The sequence below is a fragment of the Hemiscyllium ocellatum genome, chromosome 45, assembly GCF_020745735.1.
Source record: "Hemiscyllium ocellatum isolate sHemOce1 chromosome 45, sHemOce1.pat.X.cur, whole genome shotgun sequence".
Classification (NCBI taxonomy): domain Eukaryota; kingdom Metazoa; phylum Chordata; class Chondrichthyes; order Orectolobiformes; family Hemiscylliidae; genus Hemiscyllium; species Hemiscyllium ocellatum.
The window spans coordinates 24,487,791-24,505,800 of record NC_083445.1 but is presented as its reverse complement, the minus strand read 5'-3'; the positions used below and the strand labels follow the sequence as shown (position 1 = coordinate 24,505,800).

Below are 18,010 nucleotides of genomic sequence, written 5' to 3'. Positions count from 1 at the left end.
CCTCTTTGTGGTCAGGGAGGTGACTTCAGAGATCTCCTGCAGACCATGCAATTTCCATTTTAATCTCCCCATCTCACCTTAAGCCTATGCCATCATTTTGAACTCCCCTACTCAGAAAAAGATCTTGACTATTCACTCTATCCATGCCTCTCATTATTTTATAAACTTCTGTAAGGTCACCCCTCAACTTCCTATGCTCCAGGGAAAGAAGACCCAGCCTATCCAACCTCTTCTTATAATTCAAACTCTCCAGTCCAAGGAATACCCTTGCACTTCTTTCCTGCAGCCTTACTAATTTAATGATATCTTCGCTATTGTAGGGCAATCACAATTGTGTGTAGTACTCCAAATGTGGCCATACCTGTGTCTTGTACAGCTGTAACATGATATCTCAACTCCAGTACTCAAATTACAGCACAGGAACAGGTCCCTTGGCCCTCCAAGCCTGCGCCGATCCTCTATCTCAACCTGTCGCCTATTTTTGAAGGATCTGTATCCCTCTGCTCCCTGCCTATTCGCGTATCTGTCTAGATGCATCTTAAATGACGCTATCGTGCCCGCCTCTGTCACCTCCACTGGCAACGCGTTCCATGCGCCCACTACTCTCTGCATAAAGATCTTTCCACGCATATCTCCCTTAAACTTTTCCTCTCTCACCTTGAACTCGTGACCCCTAGTAATTGATTACCCCACTCTTCGAAAAAGCTTCTTGCTATCTGCTCTGTCTATACCTCTCATAATTTTGCAGCCCTCGAGAAGTTTCCTCCCTCAACCTCTGTCTTTCTAATGAAAATAATCCTAATGAACTTCTCTTCATAGCTAGCGCCCTCCATACCAGGCAACATCCTGGTCAACCTCCTTTGCACCCTCTCCAAAGCATCCACATCCTTTTGGTAATGTGGCGACCAGAACTGTATGCAGTATTCAAAATGTGGCTGAACCAAAATCTTATACAACTGCAACATGATCTGCCAACTCTAGTACTCGATGCCCCACCCGATAGAGAAAAGCATGCAGTATGCCTTCTTGACCACTCAATCTACCTGCGTTGCCACCTTCAGGGTACAATGGACCTGAACACCCAGATCTCTGTATACATCAAATTTCCCCAGGGCTTTTCATTTACCATATAGCTCGCTCTTGAATTGCATCTTCCAAATGCATCACCTCGCATTTGCCCAGATTGAACTCTATCTGCTTTTTCTCTGCCCAACTTTCCAATCTATCTATACTCTGCTGTATTCTCTGGCAGTCTCCTTCACTATCTGCTACTCCATAAATCTTAGTGTCATCTGCATACTTGCTAATCAGACCACCTATACCTTGCTCCAAATCTAAAAATCACAACACCGGGTTATAGTCCAACAGATTTAATTGGAAGCATTACCTTTCGGCACTCTGAAAGCTAGTGCTTCCAATTAAATCTGTTGGACTATAACCTGGTGTTGTGTGATTTTTAAACTTTATACACCCCAGTCCAACACCGGCATCTCCAAATCATTCGTCTATATCACAAATGATAGTGATACTAACACTGATCCCTGTGGAACACAGTGGTCACGGTTCTCCATTTTGAGAAAATATCTTCCACTACTACTCCCTGTCTCCTACTGCCCAGCCAGTTTTCTATCCATCTAAGAAGTACAGAGCTGAAAATGTGTTGCTGGAAAAGTGCAGCAGGTCAGGCAGCATCCAAGGAGCAGGAGAATCGACGTTTCGGGCATGAGCCCTTCTTCAGGAATGAGGAGTGTGTGCAAAGCAGGCTAAGATAAAAGGTAGGGAGGAAGGACTTGGGGGAGGGGCGTTGGAAATGCAATAGGTGGAAGGAGGTTAAGGTGAGGATGATAGGCTGGAGTGGGGGTGGGGGCGGAGAGGTCAGGAAGGAGATTGCAGGTTAGGAAGGTGGTGCTGAGTTCGAGGGTTGGGACTGAGACAAGGTGGGGGAAGGGGAAATGAGGAAACTGGAGAAATCTGAGTTCATTCCTTGTGGTTGATGAGGCGAAAGATGAGGCACTCTTCCTCCAGCCATCGTGTTGCAATGGTCTGGCAATGGAGGAGTCCAAGGACCTGCGTATCCTTGGTGGAGTGGGAGGGGGAGTTGAAGTGTTTAGCCACGGGGTGGTTGGGTTGGTTGGTCCGGGTGTCCCAGAGGGGTTCTCTGAAACGTTCCGCAAGTAGACGGCCTGTCTCTCCAATATAGAGGAGGCCACATCGAGTGTAGCGGATGCAGTAAATGATGTGTGTGGAAGTACAGGTGAATTTGTGGCGGATGTGGAAGGATCCCTTGGGTCCTTGGAGGGAAGTAAGGGGAGAGGTGTGGGCTCAAGTTTTGCATTTCTTGCGGTTGCAGGGGAAGGTGCCGGGAGTGAAGGTTGGGTTGGTGGGGGGAGTGGACCTGACAAGGGAGTCACGGAGGGAGTGGTCTTTTCGGAACACTGATAGGGGAGGGGAGGGAAATATATCCCTGGCGGTGGGGTCCGTTTGGAGGTGGCGGAAATGGTGATGGATGATATGATGTATATGGAGGTTGGTGGGGTGGTAGGTGAGGACCAGTGAGATTCTGTCCTGGTGGCAATTGGAGGGGTGGGGCTCAAGGGCGGAGGAGCAGGAAGTGGAGGAGATGCAGTGGAGAGCATCGTCGATCACGTCTGGGGGGGAATTGCGGTCTTTGAAGAAGGAGGCCATCTGGGTTGTTCGGTATTAGAACTGGTCCTCCTGGGAGCAGATGTGGCAGAGACAAAGCATTTGGGAATATGGGATGGCGTTTTTACAGGGGGTAGGGTGGGAGGAGGTGTAGGCTAGGTAGCTGTGGGAGTCGGTCAGTTTATAGTAAATGTCCGTGTTGATTTGGTCATCTGAGATAGAAATGGAGAGGTCTAAGAAGGAGAGAGAGGAGTCCGAGACGGTCCAGGTAAATTTGAGGTCGGGGTGGAAGATGTTGGTAAAGTGGAAGGTGTTGGCACCTTCCCCTGCAGCTGCATGAAATGCAAAACTTGCTCCCACACCTCCCCCCTTACCTCCCTCCAAGACCCCAAGGGATCCTTCCATATCCGCCACAAATTGACCTGCACCTCCACACACATCATTTACTGCATCCGCTACACCCGATGTGGCCTCCTCTATATTGGGGAGATAGGCTGCATACTTGCGGAACGTTTCAGAGAACCCCTCTGGGACACCGAGACCAACCAACCCAACCACCCCATGGCGCAACACTTCAATTCCCCCTCCCACTCCACCGAGGATATGCAGGTCCTTGGACTCCTCCATCGCCAGACCATAGCAACACGACGGCTGGAGGAAGAGCGCCTCATCTTCCGCCTAGGAACCCTCCAATCACAAGGGATGAACTCAGATTTCTCCAGTTTCTTCATTTCCCCTCCCCCCACCTTGTCTCAGTCCCAACCCTCGAACTCAGCACCACCTTCCTAACCTGCAATCGTCTTCCTGACCTCGCCGCCTCCACCCCCACTCCAGCCTATCACCCTCACCTTAACCTCCTTCCACCTATCGCATTTCCAATGCCCCTCCCCCAAGTCCCTCCTCCCTACCTTTTATCTTAGCCTGCTTGGCACACTCTCCTCATTCCTGAAGAAGGGCTCATGCCCGAAACGTCGATTCTCCTGCTCCTTGGATGCTGCCTGACCTGCTGCGCTTTTCCAGCAACACATTTCCAACTCTGATCTCCAGCATTTGCAGTCCTCACTTTCTCCTCGAAAATCTAACAAGTACACCCTGGACCCCATGCTACTTCACTTTCTCCATCAGCCTGCCATGGGGGACCTGATCAAATGCCTTACTGAAGTCCACAGTATATGACAACTATAGTCTTTCCCTCATCAATCAACTTTGCTATTTCCTCAAAGAATTCTATTTAGTTGGTAAGACTTGACCTTCCCTGCATAAAACCATGTTGTCGATCAGTGATAAGCTCACTTTCCTCCACATGTAAATAGATTGTGTCTTTTCTAGCGGCTTTCCTACCACTGACGTCTGGCTCACTGGTCTATAATTATCTGGATTATCCTTGCTATCCTTCTTAAACAATGGGACATTAGCAATTGTCTAGTCCTCTGGGACTTCACCCATGTTCAAGGATGCTGCAAAGATATCTGGTAAGGACCCTGCTTTTTCTTTTCTTGTCTTCCCTCAGTAGTTTGGGACAGATACCATCCAGATCTGGGGACTTGTCCACCTTAATGCCTTTTGAAATACTCAAAACTTCCTCCCTCCTTATGCCTACTTGACCTAGAATAATCAAACATCTCTCACTAACCTCAACATCTGCCATGTCCGTCTCCTCGGTGAATGCCGACGCAAAGTACTCATTAAGAATCTCACCCATTTCCTCTGACTTCACGCACAACTTTCCTCCTTTGTCCTTGAGTGGGACAACCCTTTCTCTAGTTATCCTCTTGCTCCTTATATACGAATAAAACACTTTGGGATTTTCTGAACCCTGTTCGCTAAAGGTATTTCATGACCCCTTTAGCCGCCTTAATTCCTCGTTTCAGATTGTTCTAACATTCCCAATATTTTTCCAAACTTCGCCTGTCTTCAGTCGCCTAGACTTTATGTTTGCTTCTTTATTCTTCTTAGTTAGTCTCACAATATCACCTGTCGTCCATTTTTCCCAAACCTTGCCATTTCTATTCCTCATTTTCACAAGGATATGTCTGTCCTGCACTCTTAATCTCTCTTCAAAAACCTCCCACATAGCAATTGTGGATTTACCTTCAAACAGCTGCTCCCAATTTACATTCCCCAGCTCCTGCCAAATTTTGTTATAATTGGCCTTCCCCCATTTATCTGGAGACTCACTAACCATGGACATCTACTACAAGCCCACCAACTCCCACAGTTACCTAGACTACTCCTCCTCCCACTACTGCAAAAACACCATCCCTTATTCTTATTTTCTCCACCTCTACCCCATCTGTTCCCAGATTGATGAATTCCAGCTTAGCAAATCCCAGATGGTCCCCTTCTTCAAAGATCACAATTGCTCCTCCCACATGGTCGATGATGCCCTCCAGTGCATCTCCTCCACTTCCCGCACCGCCACCTTTGAAGTCCACCCCTCCCAACACAACATGGACAGGACCCCACCCTCCAGTCCTCACCTTCCACCCTACCAATCCCCATCTACACCGCATCATCCTCTGTCACCTTCGTCACCTACAAAAGGACCCCACCACCAGAGACATCCACCCCTATCAGCATTCCGGAGACAGCACTCCCTCCGCAACCCGCTCGACAGATCCACGCACCCCCCTCCACCAGCCCACACCCCACTCCCGGCACCTTCCCCTGCCATCACAGGAAGTGCAAAACCTGCAGCTATATCTCGCCCCACACCTCCGTTCAAGGATCCTTCCATATCCGACAGAAATTTACCTGTACCTCCACCAATGTGATTTAACGTATACGTTACACCCAATGAGGTCTCCTCTACAACGGTGAGACAGGATGTCAACTTGCAGATTGTTTCAGAGAACTTCTCTGGGATGCCCACACCAACCAACCTCACCACCCCGCGGCTGAACACTTCAATTACCCCTCCCACTCCGTCAAGGACATGCAGGTCTTGGGCCTCCTCTATCGCCATACCTTGACCACTCGACGCCTGGAGGAAGAACGCCTCATATTCCACCTTGGGACCCCGCAACCACACAGGATCAATGTGGATTTCACCAGTTTCCTCAATCCCACTCCCGTCATAGCATCCCAGTCCCAAACCTCCAACTTGGCACCCCCGTCCTGACCTGTCTATCACCTTTCCCATCTATCTGCTCCACCCTCCTCCCCGACCTATCACCTTCTCCCCCACCTTCATCTACCGAACACATTCTCAGCTACGTTTCCCCCAACTCCATATCCCTCCCATTTATCTCTCAGCCTCCCGGCCCACCAGCCTCATTCCCGATGAAGGGCTTATGCCCAAATGTCGATTCTCCTGCTCCTCGGATGCTGCCTGACCTGCTGCGCTTTTCCAGCACCACACTCTCCACTCTGATCTCCAGCATCTGCAATCCTCACTCTCTCCTTCCTCCAATTTAGCACTCTTCCTTTAGGTCCACCACTGTCTTTGTCCATGAGTATTCTAAAACTTACGAAACTGTTCCCAACTGAAACTTCAACCACTTGGCCAGGCTCATGACGCAACAGCAGGGTCAGTATGGCCCCTTCCTGAGTTGGACTATTTACATATTGCTCTAAAAAGTATAGGATTCTCCTTTCAAATTCTGCTCCATCCAGACCTCTAACATGAAGTGAATTCCAGTCAATGTTGGGAAAATTAAAGTTGCCTATTACCACCACCCTGTTGCTCCTACATCTTTCCATTATCTGTTTACATATTTGTACCTCTATCTCCCGCACGCTGTTGGTAGGCCTGTAGTACAGCCCCAACATTGCTACTGCACCCTTCGTATTTCTGAGCTCTACCCATATTACCTCATTGATCGAGTCCTCCATAGTGCCCTCCTTCAGCATATCTGTGATGTCCTGGCTACTGCTGCCTTCTCTTGGTGAACCATCTCCCTTAACAGTATCCAAAGCGGTATACCTGTTTTGGAGGGAGATGACTGGAGAGGTACTCCTACATCCTCTCTACTCTTCAAGGGATTCACTTGATCCCAGCTGTCTATACCTCCTTCCTTTCCTTTACTAGAGCCTCAATATCTGTAGTCATCCAGTACTCCCTACTTCTGCCAGCCTTGCTCTTCAAATTAACAGGGGCATATTGTTCCTGAACTCTCATTATCTCATCTTGAAAGCCTCCCTCTTGCCAGATGTCCCTTTACCTGCAAACAGCCTCCATTCAGCAATGAAAGGGACTTTCCAACAGCAGATTGTTTAGGAGAGTAAGTGTGCACTGAGCATTCTGTCTGGACGTATCACCACCTGGCATGTGTACCATTCCAGATCAGAGACAGTTACATAGTGACGAACTCAGCCTAGACAATCACAAAGAATCGATCTACCAGACCCGCTGTCAAGGAAAGACCGCTTGCATTCTCAAAGATCCATCCCATCCTGGCAATGTTTTTTACAACCTCTCCTGTCAGGGAGGAGGTACAGAAGCCTGAACACACGCACCAGCTGGTTTTGTAACAGTTTCTACCCTCCTGTTGTTAGAATAATGAATGGACAAACAAACTCTTAACATTTGCCAGTACCTGTGTTTTTGTTTTTGCTGCTGTTTCCCTATTATTTACTTCTCTATGCTACTTAACTCTGTGATCTGCCTGTATTGCTCGCAAGACAAAGCTTTTCACTGTGCCTTGGTACACATGACAATAAATTCAATTCAATATAATTCAAAGTGTAACAATTAATTAACTGAGAGAAAGTGAGGACTGCAGATGCTGGAGATCAGAGTCGAAAACTATAGTGCTGGAGAAGTACAGCAGGTCAGACAGCATTTGAGGAGCGGGACAGTCGACGTTTCCGGCGTAAGCTAGAAAAATGCCATACTTTTCGACACCAAGTAATTGACATAAAGTTTAGTCATAAAAGCCTTGAATTATAAAGAAAGGGAAAACTCAAATACAGAGAGGAATGAATAGGGAATGATATGGTGACATTTAAACACAGCTAAGACTGTTCTGGAAAAGGCAAAATAGTTTCTTGTTCCTGTGACTCTTTAGAAAAGCAACAGAGCCTTACAAAAAACAAGTAAAGACCAGTTTGAGTGGGAAACACAAAGAAGTGCTTGGTGCTCATTCAACACTCACTGTTACTGTTCATCTGTGAAAATTCCAGTTTGACACCCTCCTGGGAGACTTTCATGTCCTGGACTGCTTGTGCAACTGAAACAGATTCAAAGCTATCGTTGAAATACCAGAAAAAATAAAGGTTCTTATCAGTACTTCAAATAATCTGAAATTTGCAGAGACGATAGGCTCCTATCTCATGAATACTTAGCTGATTGGGCAAGGAGCCCCAGGAAAGGGAGAAGCATTGGGCAGTAAACTACTTGCTCTCCTTGTTTTCCACCAACCTCCCCTCCCTACACAAGAAGAAATGTTGATGGGGAGCCATCAGACCACAGAGAAACCAACACCACATACCCCCTCCCCTGTGCCACCATACCTCAAAATGTCCTCAGCTGATAGGTTCAGAATCCTTATCAGAGGTTGTTTAACATTTCTGGGTTAAGAAGGAGACAACTTCAATTATGTACTCCATGACACCTCCAATTTCTATTCTTCTCCCTCTGCAGCTGTGTGACTCTATAAAGCTGAGGAAATGTCCCATTCAATTTACAAATGCAATGTTTAAATACTTGCTGCCGTGCTATCTTCTCTGACAAAGAGTACAATTATCCTGGCTGCTATCATGGAATAATGGGGCAGAATGGTGGCTCAGTGGTAAGCACTGCTTCCTCATCAGAGACCTATGTTTGATTCCAGCCTTGGGTGACTGTCTGTGTGGAGTTTGCACGTTCGCCCTGTGTCTGTGTGGGTTTCTTCTGGATGCTCCGGTTGAGGCCACAATCCAAAGATGTATAGATTAGGTGAATTGGCCATGCTTAATTTCTGACAGTATTCAGGGATGTGAAGGTTCGATGAATTAGTTTGGGGCAAATATAGAATAATAGGGTAGGGGAATGGGGCTGGGTGGATTACTCTTTGGAGGGTCAGTGTGGACTTCCTGGGCTGAAGGGCCTGTTTCCACACTGTAGGGATTTGATGAGCTCGTCCTAGTAAAGGAAGACCTGTCTACGTTTCGGTATGAATCCATTTTCAGCAAATCCTGAATTGATATTTGTTCCTAATACTGTCTAGAGAAAAGTTAAAAAGTTCCCAAGCTCTCGATTTTTGTGTTATCTACAAACTCACCCTGAAGGCTCACTGAACTGAAACATTTTCTCTGCCTTCTCTCCACAGATTCTGCCAGACCTGCTGAGTTTTTCCAGCAATTTCTGCTTTTGATCTTAAATATAGGATAGCAACTAATTAATCCAAGAAAGTATCAAGTTAGTGAAATATTCCTTTATCCCTAACATCCAGGGGTGGTGCTGGAAGGTTATGGCATTTAGCAAAAATGTGGAATTGAAAGCTGGTCTCGCTAAGAGTGCCTATAATTGTGACTGAAAAAAAATCTAGCTTACTAAGGCTCTTTAGGGAGGAAACTCTGCCATCCTTGCCTGTCTGACCAACACATGACTCCAAACCCACATGAGTATGTTTGGCTCCTGATTCAATGAAAAGAGCAGAAGAACATGATTGGAGCAGCACCAGGCATTTCTAAAAATGAGATGTCAACCTGGTGAAACTACAAAACAGAACTATTTCTCAAACAGCATAAGCAGCAAATGACAGAGCTAAGTGATTCCACAAACAACAGATCAGATCGTAGACCCCGCAGTCCTGCCACACCCAATCAAGAATGCAGTTCTTCAATCAATCAACTCACCAGAGGAGGAAGCTCCACAAAAATCATCTTCAATGAAGGGGGAACGCAGCACATCAGTACAGGAGATAAGACTTAAACATTTGTAACAAACTTCAGCCAGAAATGCTGAGTGAATAAAGTATTTCAACTTATTCCAATGGTTCCCACCACCATAGCTGTCAGTCGTCAGCCAATTCGATTCACTCCACGTGATAGCTGCATTTGATACTGTAAAGGGTATGGGCCCTGACTACATTCTGGCAATAGTACCTGTGCTCCAGAAACTGCTGCAAGCTGTCCCAGAACAGCTACAACACTGACATCTACATGACAATGTGGAAAATTGCCCAGCTAGGTCCTATACACAAAAAGCATGGCAAGTCAAACCCAGCCCATCAGTCTATTCCCAATCATCAGTAAGATGATGTAAGATATCGTCATAGTGTTATCAAGCAGCACTTCTTTAGCAATAACATGTTCACTAATGCCGGTTTTGGTTCTATCAGGGCCACTTATGACCTCATTACAGTCTTGGTTCAAACATGACAAATAACGTGAACGCCAGAGGTGAGGTGAGAATGACATTTCTTAATGTGAAGATTGCATTTGACCAAGTGGAGCAAGGAGGTGTATTAAAACTGGAGGCAATGGGAATCAGATCGACAACTGCTTAATGGTTTAAGCCATACCGAGCACAACGGAAAATAGCTGTGATTGGTGGAGGTCAAATCCTACGAATGAGAAAAAGCTTCTTACATTATAACAATGAATACACTGTGAAAGTACTTGATAAAGTTCTGTGAGATTGGCAACAGTGGTGAAAACAGCTATATAAATACAATCATGTGCAATGGCACATGTGCAATGAGCAGGGATGTCTTGCTACAATTATACAAGGTACTGCTGAGATAACACTTGGGAGTATTGCGTGCAATTTTGGTCTCCTCATATGAGGAAGGATCTCCTGACTCTTGAGAAAGTGCAGCGAAGATTTACTAGACTCATTCCTGAGATGGTATGACTGGTGGATGATGGCAGGTTAAATTGGTTAGAATGTTTGCTAGAGTTTAGAAGAATGAGAGAGGAATCTCATAGAAACCTATAAAATTCTAACTTGATCAGACCAAGTAAATACAGGAAGGATATTCCAATGGTGAAAGGAGTCTAGGACTGTGGGCACGGTCTGAGGATATGGGGTAAACCATTTAGGATGAAGTTGAGGAGAAATGTCTTCACCTAGACAGTGGTGATCTGATGTAATTCATTATCTCAGAAAACAGTTGAGGTGAAAACATTGCATGATTTCAAGAATATGCTGGTTTTCGCACCTGGGATTAAAGGGATCAAAGGATATGAAGAAAAAGTAGGGCCTGCATGATCATAATGTATGGCAAAGCAAGCTTGAAGGGGCCGAATGGTTTACTCCTCATCATATTTACTACATTTCTATGAAACAGCTCAAGTCAACAAACCTGAGAATCTTAAAGCATAATGTGCTTCCAATCTGGAGCAAAGTTTTTGCATTGGGAATCATCAGCAATCCAAACCAAGTAAAAGCTAACATTGCACTGGATTTCAGATGGGTTTTTCACTCCCAAATTTATACTTGGAGTCACAGAGATACACAGCATGGAAACAGACCTTTCAGTCCAACTCATCCATGCTGACCAGATATCCTAGATAAATCTAGTCTTATTTGTTAGCACTTGCCCCAGATTCATATACCCATCTAGATGTTTTTTAAATGTTATAATTGTACCAGCCTCCACCACTTCCTCCGGCAGCTCATTCCATACAGGCACCAGCTTCTGTGTGAAAAACGTTGTCCCTTAGGTCCCTTTTAAATCTTTTCCCTCTCTTCTTTAAACTATGCCCTCTTAGTTTTGGACTCCTCCACCCCAGGAAAAAAAAAGACCTTGTCGATTTACTCTATCCGTGCCCCTCATGATTTTATAAACCTCTATCAGGTCACCCATCAGCCTTGGACGGTCCAGGGAAAATAGCCCCATCCTCTTAGGGAGAATAGGGCCACTCAAAGATCAGCAAGGCGGCCTTTGTGTGGAACTGCAGGAGATGAGAGAGATACTGAACAAGTATTTTGCATCAGTATTCACTGTGGAAAAGGACATGCTAGATATACAATGTAGGGAAATAGATGGTGATATCTTGAAAAATGTCCATATTACAGAGGAGGAAGTGTTAGATGTCTTGAAGTGCATAAAAGTGGAGAAGTCCCCAGGACCGGATCAGGGGTACCCTCGAATTCTGTGGGAAGTAATTACTGGGGCCCTTGCAGAGATATTTGTATCATCGATAGTCACAGGTGAGGTGCTGGAAGACTGGAGGTTGACTAACGTGGTGCCACTGTTTACGAAGAGTGGTAAGAACAAGCCAGGGAACTATAGACCAGTGAGCCTGATGTCGGTGATGGGGAAGTTGGAGGGAATCCTGAGGGACAGGATGTACATGTATTTGGAAAGGCAAGGACTGATTAGGGATAGTCAGCATGGCTTTGTGCATGGGAAATCATGTCTCACAAACTAGATTGAGGTTTTTGAAAAAATAACAAAGAGGATTGATGAGGGCAGAGTGGTGGACGTGATCTATATGGACTTTTGCATGACAACAAAGTTCCCCATGGGAGACTGGTTAGCAAGGTTAGATCTCATGGACAGGGATAACTAGCCATTTGGATACAGAACTGGCTCAAAGATAGAAGACAGAGGATGGTGGTGGAGGGTTGTTTTTCAGACTGGAGTTCTGTGACCAATGGAGTGCCTCAAGGATCAGTGCTGGGTCCACTACTTTTCATCATTTATATAAATGATTTGAATCTGAGCATAAGAGGTATAGTTAGTAGTTTTGCAGATGACACCAAAATTGGAGGTGAAGTGGACAGCGAAGACGGTTACCTCCGATTACAATGGGATCTGGACCAGATGGGCCAATGGGCTGAGAAGTGGCAGATGGAGTTTAATTCAGATAAATGCGAGGTGCTGCATTTTGGGAAAGCAAATCTTAGCAGGACTTATACACTAAATGGTTAAGGTCTCAGGAGTGTTGCAGAACAAAGAGACCTTGGAGTGCAGGATCATAGCTCCTTGAAAGTAGAGTCACAGGTAGATAGGATAGTGAAGAAGGTGTTTGGTATGCTTTCCTTTATTGGTCAGAGTATTGAGTACAGGAGTTGGGAGGTCATGTTGCAGCTCTACAAGACATTGGTTAGGCCACTGTTGGGATATTGTGTGCAAATCTGGTCTTCTTCCTTTTGGAAGGATGCTGTGAAACTGGAGAGTGTTCCTTAAAGATTTACAAGGATGTTGCCAAGGTTGGAAGATTTGAGCTATAGGGAGAGGTTGAATAGGCTGGGGCTGTTTTCCTTGGAGCGTCGGAGGCTAAGGGGTGATCTTATAGATGTTTATACAATCATGCGGGGCATGGATAGGATAAATAGACAAAGTCTCTTCCCTGGGGTGGGGCAAGTCCAGAACTAGAGGGCATAGGTTTAGGATGAGAGGGGAAAGATATAACAGAGACCGGAGGGGCAACTTTTTCACGCAGTGCGTGGTACATGTATGGGATGAGCTGTCAGAGGAAGTGGCAGAGGCTAGTACGATTGCAACATTTAAAAGGCATCTGGATGGGTGTATGAACAGGAAGGGTTTGGAGAGATATGGGCCAGGTGCTGGCAGGTGGGACTAGAATGGGTTCGGATATCTGGTCGGCATGAACAAGTTGGACAGAAGGGTCTGTTTCCGTGCTGTACATCTCTGTGACTCTATGTCATAGCGTGCCATTCAGCATCAGGAAGGGGAGCAGTAAACGTTTCAGGTATAACCTTCTCCACATCCAGCTGCTGCTTGGCTTGCTGACCAATAAAGGTAACCATATCAAACACCTTCTTCACAATCCTATGACTCCACTTTCAAGGAACTATGAACCTGCATCCAAGGTCTCTTTGCTCAGCAACACTCCTCAGGACCTTAACACTAAGTCCAGCCATGATTCACCTTCCCAAAATACAGCACCTCACATTTATCTAAATTAAACTCCATCTGCCACTCCTCGGCCCATTCGCCCATCTGATCAAGATCCCATTGTACTCTGAGGTAACCTACACTGTCCATTAAACCTCCAATTTTGATGTCACCTGCTAATTTACTGACTATACCTCCTATATTCACATCCAAATCATTTTTGTGAATGACAAAAAGTGAAAAAGCAACCCTCCACCTCTGTCTTCTACCCTTGAGCCAGTTCTGTATCCAATTGGTTAGTTCTCTCTATATTCCATGTGATCTAACCTTGCTAACCAGTCTACCATGAAGAACCTTGGTGAATGTCTTCTTGAAGTCCATATAGATCACGATCACCACTCTGCTCTCATCAATCCTCTTTGTTACTTCTATAAAAAACTCAATCAAGTTAGTGAGACATGACTTTCCACTCACAAAGCCATGGTGACTATCCTGAATCAGTCCTTGCCCTTTTCAAATACATGTAAATCCTGTTCCTCAGGATTCCCTCAAACAACTTCGCCACCGCTGATGTCGGGCTTCCTGGTCTATAGTGCCCTGGCTTTTCCTTACCACTTTCTTAAATAGTGACACCACGTTAGCCAATCACCAGTCTTCTGGCACCTCACCTATGGCTATTGATGATACAAATATCTCAGGAAACTAGTATTCACTTCCCTAGCTTCCCACAGAGTTCCAGGATACACCTGATCAGGTCCTAGGGATTGATCCATTTTTATGTGTTTTAAGACATCCAGCCTTTGTTCAAATATGAACAATGGAGCTAAATTCCAGTGACATGACAGTAACAGCCCTGGACATCAAGGCCGCAATCGACCAAGGAGTTTGAGCAAAACTGGAATCAATGGATTAAACTCTGGTTGGAGTCTTACCTAGCACACAGGAAGATGATTATGACTTTTGGAAGTCAGCCATTTCAACTCCAGGACATCTCTGCAAGAATTACACAGAGTAGTCCTGGGTCCAACCATCTTCAGCTGCTTCAATGACCATTCATCCATCATAAGGTCAGAAGTGGGGTGTTCTCAGATGACTGCACAATGTTCAGAACCATTTGCAACTTCTCAGATACTCAAGCTGTCCATTTTCAAATGTAACAAGATCTGAACAATATACGGGCTTGGGCTCAGAAATGGCAACAACATTCATGCCACACAAATGCTATCACTATTAACAGACAAGCTAACCACAGCCTCGTGATATTTAACTATCCTGCTGTCAACATCCTTGGGGGTTACCATTAACCAGAAACTCAACTGGACTTCCACATTAACACATTGGCTACAAAAGCAAGTTGGAGCCGAGGAGTCACCTCCTGACTTCTCAAAGCCTGCCCATCATCTACAAGGCACAAGTGAGGTTTTGTGATGGAACACTCCCCACTTTGCAATTCCAAAAACAGTCAAGAAGCTCAACACCATTCAGGTCAAAGCAACTATATCCATAAGCATACACTCCCTCCACCACTGATAATTAGTAGCAGCAGTGTTTACGATCTAGAAGATGCAGTATGGAAATTCACCAAAGATCCTCAACAACACTTTCCAAGCCCATGACCAGTACTATCCAGAAGGACAAAGGCTGTGGACATGGGAACACCATCACCTTCAAATTCTATTCCAAGCCACTTACCATCCCAAATATATGGCCATTCCTTTACTGTTGCTGGATCAAAATCCTGCAATTCCCTTCCTAGTGCCATTGTGGATCAATGCACACAAAGTGGACTGCAATGGTTTGAAAAGTTAACTAACAACCACCTTCTAAAAGGCAACTAGGAATTGTCAGTAAATGCTGGCCAGCTTGTGGCAACTACGTCTCACAAATTGATAAAAACAATATTTAATGAGATCACCCCTTGTTCTAAACCGCACAGTTTAGAACCTGTCCATTAAGGATAATCTTTCCTTATGCGACAATATTTTCAATAATTCACAAGAAAAACATTAACGAAACTACCCTGTAAATGACATGTACCGTTTGAAAGATAATGGCACAGTGTCCCAGTGGTTAGCACTGCTGTCTCAGTGCCAGCGACCTGGGTTCGATTCCAGCCCTGGGTGATAATGCACGGAATTTGCATACAGTTTCCATGCATTTCCATGTTTCCTCTGGGTGTTTTCTCCAACAGTCCAAAATATATGCAGATTGGGAGGACTGACCATGCTAAATTGCCCCAGGGTTATGCAGGTTTAGTAGATTAGCCATAGGAAATGCAGGATTGCAGGGATAGGGAAAGTTTGGGTGGTTTGCTGTTCGGAGGGTAGGTGTAAACCCAATGGGCCAAATGGCCTGCCTCCACTCTGTGAAGATTCTATGATTCTCTATTCAATAATGTGAGGCATTTTGCTGTAGAAATAGCAGGGAGACTATCTGTACTCACCATTATTAACATGGAAATACACAGATTAACAGAAAGAAGCCATTCAACTCAATGGTCTGTACTAGAGTTTAAAATGTACAAGGCTCCAACTGCTTCATCTCAGCCTTTCAATTTCCCTTTCTCTTATATCCTCCATGTTTCCTTTTCAGGCATTTGTCTTCATCACTTTCTCTCGACATAAGTTCCACATGCTAAATGCTAGGTGATTCATAATTTTAATATATTTCAAACGTTAGTAATTGTACTCACATCTATCCATCACTTCCTCTGTAAGTTCATTCCACACACAAACCACTATGTAAAAAAATTGCCTCTCATGTCTTTTTTAAATCTTTGTTCACTTATCTTAAAAATACACCCTCTAGTCTTGAAATCTCCAACCGTAGGAAAAAGACACCTGCCATTCACCCTCATGATTTTACAAATGTCTATAAGGTTACCTCTCAACTCCATCACTCCAGTGAAAAAAGTCCCAACCCTATCCAGCCTCTCTTCATAACTCAAACCCTCTATTCCCAGCAACATCCTGGTAGATCTCTTCTGAACCCTCTCCAGCTTAATAATATCCTTCCTATAACAGGACAACCAGAACTAGACACTGTACTCCAGAAAGGCCTCACCAATGTCCTGTCCATCTTCAACATAACATTCCAACTCGTATATTCAAAGGTCTGAGTAATGAAGGCAGGCATGCTCTTTTGTGATCTATATGTGATGCAAATTTTAGAGAATTATGTACCTGAACCTCTAGGTCTGGTTGCCATTCAAATGCATTAACTGGTCAGAACTGTTGTACATACCTCATAGCCACAACAACCTGAATTTATATAGCACCTTTAACCCACAAAATGTTCATAAAGTACTTCATACGAAAATTATAAAAGACGGCTTGACACGGGGACCAAAAAGGTTTGTCAATGCAGTGTGTGTAAATGAGTGTCTTAAAACAGCAATATGGCGTAGAGACAGAGGGAATAGGGCGGGAGTTCCAGAGCTTAGGAAACAGAAGGCATGACCACCAATGGTGGGGGAATTATAACTAAGAATGCACAAGGGGGAAGAATTAAAGGAGTTCAGAAGTCTCACACAATTGTAGGGTTTGAAGACATTACAAAGATACTATAGGGCAAGGCCATGGAATATGTCAAGACACTGCTTTATGGGAAGCCTGTGTATTTCAGTCAGCATAGCAACTCAGGAAGAGTTTAGAAAGGCGGTGGGCAGTAAAGCTAAGTGTTGTCAACTTAAATGCAAAACTGGGAATTCCTGTGGCAGTACTACTGTTCCTAACTCTGAGCCATGAGACCTGGTTTTAGGATTTGTGTGCTTCAGAGGTATACAATAACATGTCACATGTTTAAATATATCTACATGCGAAAGCTAACACTATGCTTTCAAATGATAGGAGCAAGTACATACGGGATGATTTAAAACATCTTCATCTTTTTATCTCTCTCTTAATTAATCTTTTTCTTTATATTATTTTCTATATCAGATTTGACATTAAATTCACAGTTTAAAATTACACTTTCTTGTTCAGCCTCTGTACTTCGCACAAATCACAGAATCCCTATCAGCCCAACAAGTCCATATCAACCCTCCGAAGACTACCGTGCACACAACCATTCCCCTACTCCACATTTTACCCCTGACTAACGTAATGTTCACATCGCTGAGCTCTATAGGCAATTTAGCATGGCCAAATTACCTAACCTGCACATCGAACCAATTAGATTAGATTCCCTGCAGTATGGAAATAGGCCATTTGGCCCAATAAGTGCACACCAACCCTCCAAAGATATCCAGATCCCAGCCCCACCCTACCTTTACCCCTGCCTAATGCACCTAACACTTTGGGCAATTTAGTGTTGTCAATTCACCTACCTGCACATTTGTGGATTGTGGATCAAACCACCCGGAGGAAACGCATGCAGACACAGGGAGAATGTGCAAACTCTGCACAGTCACCTGAGGCTGGAATTAAACCTGGGTTCCTGGCACTGTGAGGTAACAGTGCTAACCACTGAGCCACCATGCTGCCCTTTTCTTTCCCATCAACCTGAGTGATCGAGGCCAAACCCATTACTTGCACTGTCGAGGGTACTGGTGTTTCGCTCATAACCTGCAGTGTGTACTATTTCAGCGATAGTCTGCCTCCCAGGTATTGTAATCAGATTAAAGCGGACAT

The 18,010-nt window shown here is 44.9% G+C and overlaps 1 protein-coding gene across 10 annotated transcripts in view; it reads right to left on the bottom strand.

The window, feature by feature from the left end:
- Positions 1-18,010, bottom strand: part of LOC132835946 (uncharacterized) — a 147,088-nt gene that overhangs the window by 70,278 nt on the left and 58,800 nt on the right. For all 10 annotated transcript variants that reach the window (XM_060855084.1, XM_060855083.1, XM_060855089.1 and 7 more), the window contains one exon: positions 7,740-7,814. In XM_060855084.1, the coding sequence (XP_060711067.1) occupies positions 7,740-7,814 (75 nt within the window). The remainder of the gene's footprint in view (positions 1-7,739; positions 7,815-18,010) is intronic.